Genomic DNA, 9,919 nt, shown 5'->3' with positions numbered 1-9,919 from the left:
AATACGGGATGAATAAAGTTATCCAATCCAGTGCAATCCAATTGGTGATGCACGCACACGCACACTTTAATAATAATTTTACATTATGAATTAATCATTTCAAGCAGACACATCGGCCGATTTTAGTCTTAAAAGGCTCACTGACATGACTGATGTGAAACCAGTCGGTAAGACGAAGTCAAACTAGCCGCCCCTAACTTCAGTAGATCATGGCGGTCAAGCAAGCGGACATTCGTGTTCTCGTGGTCAAATGAGCTGACGCTAAAAGCCCGCCGCGTACTCTAAGGATTACTTACACCTTTCCAAAACAGACGAGTGGCGAGTCAGTGTACTTCCGTGTGCTCGTAGCGCGATACTCCCCCCCCAAAAATTCTTAACAGTAAGAAAAAAACAGCACCATATAGCTCTAATATTGTCATAATTTAAAAATAAAACAAAGTCGCACGATTAAAAATGGATTGATAGAAAATGCACACCATTCTGCATGCCATGCGTCAAGTGATCTAATGTGAGGCATATTTATTACTTATTTATGAATTATTTATTTGTCTTTGTTATTTGTGCACTTCGTGGTGAAAGCTTTAAATCGCATTAGACTTATATAATGACAACAAAAGCATTCAAGTCAATTAAAAATCTTTATTTTCTGTGTGACTGGTGCGCTTGTGCGACGTGGGCTTAACGCTAAATTAATTCTGCCATTTTTTCCTTGAGATATGAGACAAATTTGAGATACGAGCACATACCTGTCAACCTCGGTCAATTGCTCCCATTATTAATGATTGCAGTTACCCTTATTAAGCGATACTAAACCGTACAAATGCAACGCAGCACATATTTACTCACATAGGGCACATTTAAAAGTCTAAAAATTTCCCCCAAAATGGATGTGGTGCCCAATCAGTCGATGCGCCTTTTGTATGCACTAAATTCAAGATTCTGTAGATTTCACTGTATGACGCTGACAGCTTAACTGTCTGGGAACATTGCTTCCTGACGCGCTGTGTGGAAAGGGAATGCGCGTACGCACATCATGCTTATTGCATGACAATATTAGCAGTCGACGTTGACATTTTTGTCTGCTACCACAGACCGAGGCAATCCGGATTAGATGGGTAAAATGACATCGGTTTTACAAAAAATGTACTTGAAAAAAAATCCTGTACAAAATTTTATACAGCGTACACAGTTTGAAATGATAAAAAAGTATCAAATACAGGAAAAAATTTATGAGTTGACAGGTATGCGAGCATACAAGATGGTTCCCAATGTGGCTGTCCCGGTGGCTGAGTAAGGCTGATTTTAAGAACAGCATCGATTTGTCTTTTTCGCCGCATCTCCCTCGCATAAAGATATCTACAAGCCCGAGTACAGGTTGCCTTTTTTTACTGAAGATAATGGGACCAAGTCGATCGATAATCTGCGAAAAAGCCACTGGAATCTACATGGACTTGAAAGCAAAGCAAGCATCAGAAGAAGAAACCAGCGGAACCCTTCAGAGCGAGTCGTGGCTGGTTCAATAATTTTAATAAAACGAACTGGGATACACTCGGTTCTGAGGCATGGAGAAGCAGCAAGTACAGTGGTACCTCGACATACGAGTGGCCCGACATACGAGCAATTCGAGATACAAGTAAAATTTCGGGCAAATATTTATCTTGAGATACGAGACAAATTTTGATACACGAGCAGACAGCGGACGCGAGATGCTGCTCATAAGAACATCATGGGCACTGTCTCTCTCCCGCAACTCCCTCGTGTAATTTTTCAGTGTTTTTTTCCCCGTTAGTCAGTGCGAATGGCCTATATACTACTTCTCGTTGGCAAGTGGTCGTGCGTTATCCTATTGTGAGGACATTTGTGTGCATCATTTTGGGAATATTTTGAAGGAACTCAAACAACCCTTGATATTGACTGAAAGTCAGTGTGGAGGCGGGGCAAAAAGAGCAAATCCGGGAGAAGAAAGGTATCATTTTGGGAATATTTTGAAGGGAATACAAACTCAAACAACCCTCGATATTGACTGAAAGTCAGTGTGGTTATGATGTTTAATAGTACAGTGGTACCTTGATATACGAGTGCCCCGACATACGAGCAATTTGAGATACGAGTAAAATTTTGAGCAAATATTTATCTTGAGAAACGAGACAAATTTTGATATACGAGCAGACAACGGACGCGAGAGGCTGCTCAAAAGAACATCATGGGCACTGTCTCTCTCCCCGCAACTCCCTCGTGCAATGTCTCTGTGGTCGCAACTCCCTCGTGTAATGTCTCTGTGGTCGCAACTCCCTCGTGTAATGTCTCTGTGGTCGCAACTCCCTCGTGTAATGTGTCTGCGAGCACTGGGCGGAGCGTTGCATTTTTTCAGTCTTTTTTTCCCGTTAGTCAGTGCGAATGGCGTATATACTACTTGTCGTTGGCAAGTGGTCGTGCGTTATCCTATTGTGAGGACATTTGTGTGCATCATTTTGGGAATATTTTGAAGGGAATACAAAAGCCAACATCTAGGTTGCATCTCAAAGTCAGGGTGGAGGCGGGGCAAATAGAGCCAACCCGGCCGGGAGAAGAAAGGTATCAAAATTTAAAACAAAATTAGAATTAAGTTTAGTGTAAGGTTAGATTAAACTTATTTTTGAGTGTGTCTGCATTGTAAGGCAAGTTCATTTAAATTTGTTTGTTATGTTACGAGCGTGTTGCTTTTGTCTCGTATCTCAAGGTAAATATTTGCTCAAAGTATTACTGTATTAAAATGTATGTTTAAGTGTTATGGTATTCTAAGTTCATTTAAGTTAAATTTAAAGTTGATGTTATGTTACAAGCGCTTTCCTGTCCGTCGAGTGTCTCTCCTGTCCTTTCTCTCTCATCCGCGCACTCTGCTGCACTACCTGTACTGCCCTTACTGAGTAATGTCACATTTTAGTATTGAAGATCATAACGACTAGATAGGTATTTGTTACTTTGTGAGTAAGTGGTGAATTAGAACAAATAAAAAGATCTTTTTTTATTGTAATATCCTGTTGTTGGTGTTTTTTCAGAGGGTGGGAACGGATTAATTTGTACTTAGTTATATTCTATGGGAAAACATTATTTGAGATACGAGTAAGTTGACGTACGAGCTCGATCCCGTAACGCATTAAGCTCGTATCTCAAGTTATTACTGTACTTCCTAATGTTAGTAACACACGTGACACATTCTTAGGGTACTTTATACAAACAAAAATAGCAGGAAGGTTACATATATATTTTTCAATTATTCATGTTAGAAAGGTTTTGCTTTGTCTTTGAGTCACATTTCCTTTGAGACACTATTTTCTCTGCAAAAAGATAAATTTAATCCATTAAAAATTCTTGATGTTTTTAATCTGATTGTGATGAATTGATGAATTGCTTTTGATAATGAATGACAAGAGATGCTTGACTTTCATTGAACCTCAAATTTCTATACACACTTTGTAATGTTTTTTTAATTTTTTTTTTTACAGCTGTTTATGGAGGCAGCCATGACCACATACAGTCCTTCCTTTGACACCATCAAAATGCAATTATATTTTGATTTGAGTTATACTTCTAAACGTAAGTTTAGAAGAAGTTTCATATGTTGCATGATTGTTCTCATCTCATTTTCTGAACCGCTTTATCTGACTTCGGGCCAGAAGCGGGGGACACCCTGAATTGGTGGCCAGCCAATCGCAGGGCACAAGGAGACAATCAACTAGTCACGCTCACACTCATACCTAGGGGCAATTTAGAGCGTCCAATCAGCCTACCATGCATGTCTTGGGAATGTGGGAGGAAACCGGAGTACCCGGAGGAAACCCACGCAGGCCCGGGGAGAACATGCAAACTCCACACAGATGGACATGACCTGGATTTGAACCCAGGACCCATGTGTGAGGCCGATGCGCTAACCAACATGGATGCGTCTTGGGCTCCATTTACATAGGATCTACTGAATGTGTTACGACTAGCTCGGTCGTGGAACGTGGTTGGGTCCAAATGCAGGGAAGCAATCAAGGGGGGGAAGGACGTGTAGGGCTCTAACAAAGCTTTTAATAAAATGTGGCAGGGGTATAAATAACCTCTTCCATGACATGCTTTATTAACGTTAGTGAGAAGAGCCATTTGGACATTAGAGAGTTTTTCAAGAACCTAACGCTACCAGTACCGATGTGGTCTTGAACATTGGGTGCAGATTGAAGGATTGGAATCAATACATTTTGGGGACGATGTTCAGTTGAATAAAAGGTAATCGTGTTTGCTCACAGTACGTCCATTCATAAGTACAGAAAGATTTTTAATTTTGGATCACGCGAGTAACGTGGTAACAATAATGTAAGTTATAGATTGAAAAATGTAAGGTGTTACGTTAGAAGTTACAGCTAAAATTAGTTTTGTTATGTCACGTAACACATGAAACAGCGTTAGTTCCAACACTGTTAATAATTTACTGTTAAAATACAATTCTGATTCTTCATTGGCCATGTATGTCTCTCATCTCTCTCAGTTCATCTTCTCTTGCTTTATTCAAAGTCGGGTCATGGGGGCAGCAGGTTCAGCAGGGAGGCCCAGACTTCCCTCTCCCCAGCCACTTTATCCAGCTCTTACGGGAGTATCCAAAGGCGTTCCTGGGCCAGCCGGGAGACATTGTCCCCAGTGTCGGGTCTGGCGGCCCCATGGCCTCCTACCGGTGGGACGTGCCTGGAACACCTCCTGAGGGAGGCGTCCAGGGGGCATCCTGATCAGATGCCCGAGCCAACTCATCTGGCTCCTCTCGATCCGGAGTAGCAGCGGATGTTGCAGTAGAATCTCCTGGCAGGTCTCATCCACCCTTGCCACCGAGGAGCTTTTTTACCACCTCAGTGACTCAACCCCAAAGATAAGAGAGTCCGCTCCAGAGTCTCCCGGCTCTGCCTCCTCGCGTGTCGGTGGAGTTGAGGAGGTCTTCAAAGTATTCGGCCCACCGATTCACCACATCCCGAGTCGAGGTCAGCATAGCACTGCTTCCCCCTCCTGAGATGCCGTATGGTGGACCAAAGTTTCCTTGAAGCCACCCGGAAGTCATTCCTCATTGCCTAACCGTACTCCTCCCATGCTCGGGTTTTTGTCTCGGAGAAGACCAGCGCCGTATGCTACTTGGCCACCCGGTACCTGTCAGCTGCCTCCAGAGTCCCATGGGCAAAAAGAGGCCAATAGGACTCCTTTTTCAGCCTAATGGCATCCCTTACCGCTGGTGTCCACCAGTGCATTCTGGGATTGTCGCCACGACTGGCACCGACCACCTTGCGGCCGCAGCTCCGTTCTGCCGCCTCAGCAATAGAAGCACGGAACATGGTGGTGGTCCACTCAATGTCCCCCGCCTCTTCCCAGACATGAAACTGTTGGATTTGGGAATTGAAACTCTTTCTAACAGGGGTCTCCTCAGTTCCCAGCATACCCTCACAAAACAATTGGGTCTCCCGGGCCGCACGGGCATCTGTCCCCACCGTGACCGGACGATTCACCGAAAGACGTTTTGCCGACGGACGTTTGGCCGACGGACAGTTCGCCGAACGGACGTTTCGTCGAAACGGGATTCACGCGCTTGCCCCGCCCCCGGATCGTGTGTGCACATGTTTTTCAACCTCGGCCCGCAGGCCATATACGGCCCGTTACAGATAACATTCATTTAGGAATAACAAAGGCATGTACTGCCCCACGCTGGACATATTTCTAAATACAAGTACGTACTACAATGTGCTGCCTATTTTTTATATTTTTTATTTTATCCTTGCGTTTAAAGTAGTAGCCATTTGGAGATCACGCAGAACAGTACGTGGCAGAAGAAATAGAGAAAATAAAGTAGTAGTAACAGTAAGTACTACTGTAATGAAATTGTAAATCCAGAAATCCTACTCCAGAAAATTTACACCAGCATAGAAAACGTTGAGATTAATCTTTGAATTAAGGTTCTCAGCAAATCATTTTGAATATATATTTCCTAAAATAATGGGAAATTATTTAAAATTAAACTAGAAGTAAAAGTGTGTTCCATGGCATTTTCAGGTATTGTTCTCTAAGCCCTCTAGTCTGTCCAAGGCACTTAGAATTTCACATGTCTTTCTAGTGTTGTTTTTTCTCAGTGTCAGACATCAATCCCAAGCTTTGATAAATTACATTGCATGTCCAAATGGCTACTACTTTAAATGCAAGGATAAAATAAAAATTATAAAAAATTGGCAGTGCATTGTAGTACGTACTTGTATTTAGAAATATATCCAGCGGGTGGCAGTATATGCCCTTGTTATTCCTAAATGAATGTTATCTGTAACGGGCCGTATATGGCCCGCGGGCCGAGGTTGAAAAACATGTACAGACATGATCCGGGGGCGGGGCGAGCGCGCAAATCCCGTTACGGCGAAACGTCCGTTTGGCGAACTGTCCGTCGGCCAAACGTCCGTCGGCGAAACGTCTTTCGGCAAATCGTCCGAGTACCGTCCCCACCATCGACATCTCTCACTGTCATTGTCCACATGAGCATTGAAGTCCCCCAGCAAAACGAGAGAGCACTCTCCAACACCCCCCCAAGGACTCCAAAAAGGGTGGGTCCTCTGAACTGCTGTTTGGTGCATACGCACAAATCACAGTTACCGTATTTACTCGCATATAAGCCGCTTTTGTCAAACAAAAAATGATGATTAAATCGAGAGTACGGCTTATATGCGCATAAAAACACGACATGCACGAAACTGCAAGTTGAGGACGCCATGACACGGTGACGTCATGACGCAATGGCGCAGTGACGTAATGACGCAAGACAATGCGGGTTATTTATTTCAAAAGAGAGAAAACATAAAACAGATAAAACGCTAAACAAAATTCATTTTGACGTCTATGAATGAAGTTCAAGAAAAAAACCGTACACACCTTGTATAAAACGTGACAAAGCTCACGTTCCCATCACTGCTCCAGAGCTACCAAATACTAAGAATCGATCGTAGTTTACTACGCCAGTTTATAGCAAATTACAAAATCCGCATTTTCTATGAAAACTACAAAAATAAAAAAAATCAAGCAATGTCTGACACGATCGGTGTTTCGAAACGTGACGTTTGCTTTTCATAACTTTTTCAGTTAAAATTCGCCGATTGAGTATGGCACAAATCGAAACTACATCCACGTGATCTAAACGGATCCGTTTAGGTCACGTCGATGTAGTTTCGATTGATTTTTGAAGCAGCATAGACGTACCGTAGCCATGGCTTCCAAGCGAAGACGAGATAACTGTGATACTGATATTTTGCCATTGAAAAAAAAAACCACAACGAACTGCAGCCTCCAAAAGTTCAAGACGGAATACAGTATAGCAGAGTGTAGCAGAGATGAAAATGGCCAATTTTTTTGTGGAGCATAACGTGCCGCTGAGTGCTGCTGAACATTGTGGTCCACTATCCAAAGCCATCTTTCCGGATTCAAAAATTGTGATAGACTATGCATCTCAAGACTCAAGGCTGTGTACTGAGTCCTCTTCTGTACTCCCTGTACACTTATGACTGTACACCAACCCACCAGTCCAACTACATCATCAAATTTGCTGATGACACCACTGTGGTCGGACTCATCTCAGAAGGGGATGAGGCGGCCTATAGAGACGAGGTCAACAAACTGTCTTCGTGGTGCTCGATGAACAACCTCACACTGAACAACACAAAAACTAAAGAAATAATCCTGGACTTCGGCAAACAGAGCACAGATCTGGCCCCACTCCTCATAAATGGAGTTCGTGTAGACAGGGTCCAGTCCTTTAAATTCCTGGGGGTCCACGTCACGGACAAGCTCTCCTGGTCCACAAACACCACGGCAGTAGTGAAGAAGGCCCAGAAACGACTCCATTTCCTGAGGGTACTCAGGAGGAACAACTTGGACACTAAGCTTCTGGTAACCTTCTATAAAGCCACTTTGGAGAGCATCCTGGCATATGGCATCACAGTGTGGTACGCTGGAAGCACGGCAGCAGACAAAAAGGCCATGCAGAGAGTGATCAACACTGCCCAGAGAATCGTTGTCTGCTCTCTGCCCTCACTGGAAGATATTGCCAGCCCTCGTTACCTCAGCAGAGCCGGGAACATTGTTGGGGACCCGGACCACCCTGGTCACGACCTGTTCCAGCTGCTTCCCTCTGGCAGGCGCTACCGGTCTCACAAAGCACGGACAAAGAGGCCTAAGGACAGCTTCTTTCCCACAGCCATCAGGACTCTGAATTGCAGTAGCACGACACACAATCCCCTCTGTGTAACAACTTCGGGGTGAGGAAACATGAAGGACGTTGGGCGGCGATCTGCCTCCTGCTGGCTGACTGAAGGTAAGTAGGCAGACAGTGGGAGGTAAGTGATCCATTTTATTCTTTGTTGGCATCGGTGAGGCAAACCTTTTCGCAGTCGCCGGGAGTTGGTTGCGCTCGGGAGGTGATGCGATGTATCCATCACGGCAGAATGCCAGCAAGTCTGAAACTATCACTTGGTTGGGCTCTTGCCTGAGAAAAGCGCACTTTGTGGAGAAGCACTTTCAATTTCGTCATACGCAGCTGGATATGATGACAATTAGGCTTTTGTCTAGTCAATGATGATGACAAGCCTAAGTCTGATTTTATTTATTTTTATTTATCTACGCGCACAAAGACCAAAGCCTTAATATTGCAAAAAGCGGAGAATATTTTGAGTCGTATTGCTGCTAATGCAAGAGTATTGTTCACACTCAGTACGGACGGCAGTAATGACAAATCGGATACGTTTTTTTCCCCGTAGTGTTGCGACATTTCAGTGGAAACCAGAAAATCTCAACATCACTTATCTGTTCCGGTGGTTACAGAAGCGTCTGCAAATGGCCGTAACATTTTTAAAACTCGAAGTGCAGAGTTGCTGAAATATGATCTCAGTTGGGAGAATTGTGTTGCACTAGGCAGTGATAATGCTCCAGTAATGTCAGGTGGGAAAGCTGGGGTGTTCGGCCATATCAAGGAAGAGAACGACAGCATCTTCTTTGCGGGCTGTATTTGCCATTTGTGGCATATAGCTGCCAAAAATGCAACAAATGTCCTACGAGTTATCTTCAATGATGTGCTTGTGGATATTTATTACTACCTTAAGAATAGTGCAAAACGTCAGACGGAGTTAAAGATTGAAGGGAGTTGTGTGGGGACGCAAACTTGAAGGTCCTGAAATACGTTCCCACGAGGTGGCTTTCAATGAAGCAATGTATTGACCGTGCCCTTGTATTGAGGAAGTCTTTAAAGTCATTTTTTGAGGAGAAGAAATCTTCACATCACTGCAGCAGACCAGCCAGAGCATATAAGTTTCTCTGTAGCCAGACTGTTCTCTGCTACATGCTTTTCTGAGCTATATACTGGAATTATTCACAACTTTAAACACTACAGTCGGAAGCACCCCTAATCCACAAGCTCAGAAGACTGATGAAAGACTTGATGCCTTGGAAGAAGAATTCAGCTGCCTGCAAGTTGAGGAGCTAGGAGACATTACAGTACAGGAGAGAGCAGATGTGCAGTGGGGACTAGTAGGAGAAATAAAAGACAGCCTGGAAACCCAAAATATGCTAACATAACAAAGATTGCACTGGGCACACTTTTGATTCCCCACAGCAATGCCACATGTGAGCGTGTTTTCAGTGCTGTGAGGAAGATCAGGACAGACTTCAGGATGTCAATGGGACCAAGCACACTGAGGCCATGTGCTTGGTAAAGATGGACATGCAACTGGCAGGAGCAGCTTGCTATGAACAGAAATATTCAAGGGAGGAGTCAAAAGAGGCCAGGCGTGCAACTGAAAAAATTAAAAGAACTAAGAAAATTTATTACATTTGCATGTGGTATAAAATTTGTAGGTCTTTCATTATTCATTTTTGTATTGAAAAGGTTGATAACCAC

The 9,919-nt window shown here is 43.7% G+C and overlaps 1 protein-coding gene across 2 annotated transcripts in view; it reads left to right on the top strand.

Annotated features, from left to right (window-relative positions):
* The window catches only part of cfap206 (cilia and flagella associated protein 206), a 71,016-nt gene that overhangs the window by 24,231 nt on the left and 36,866 nt on the right, over positions 1-9,919 (top strand). For both annotated transcript variants that reach the window (XM_077587271.1, XM_077587270.1), the window contains exon 2: positions 3,486-3,576. In XM_077587271.1, the coding sequence (XP_077443397.1) occupies positions 3,486-3,576 (91 nt within the window). The remainder of the gene's footprint in view (positions 1-3,485; positions 3,577-9,919) is intronic.

Source organism: Stigmatopora argus, chromosome 19, assembly GCF_051989625.1.
Source record: "Stigmatopora argus isolate UIUO_Sarg chromosome 19, RoL_Sarg_1.0, whole genome shotgun sequence".
Taxonomy (NCBI): Eukaryota; Metazoa; Chordata; class Actinopteri; order Syngnathiformes; family Syngnathidae; genus Stigmatopora; species Stigmatopora argus.
Note: the sequence above shows the minus strand (reverse complement) of the source record. Positions and strands in the feature narration are given on the sequence as shown.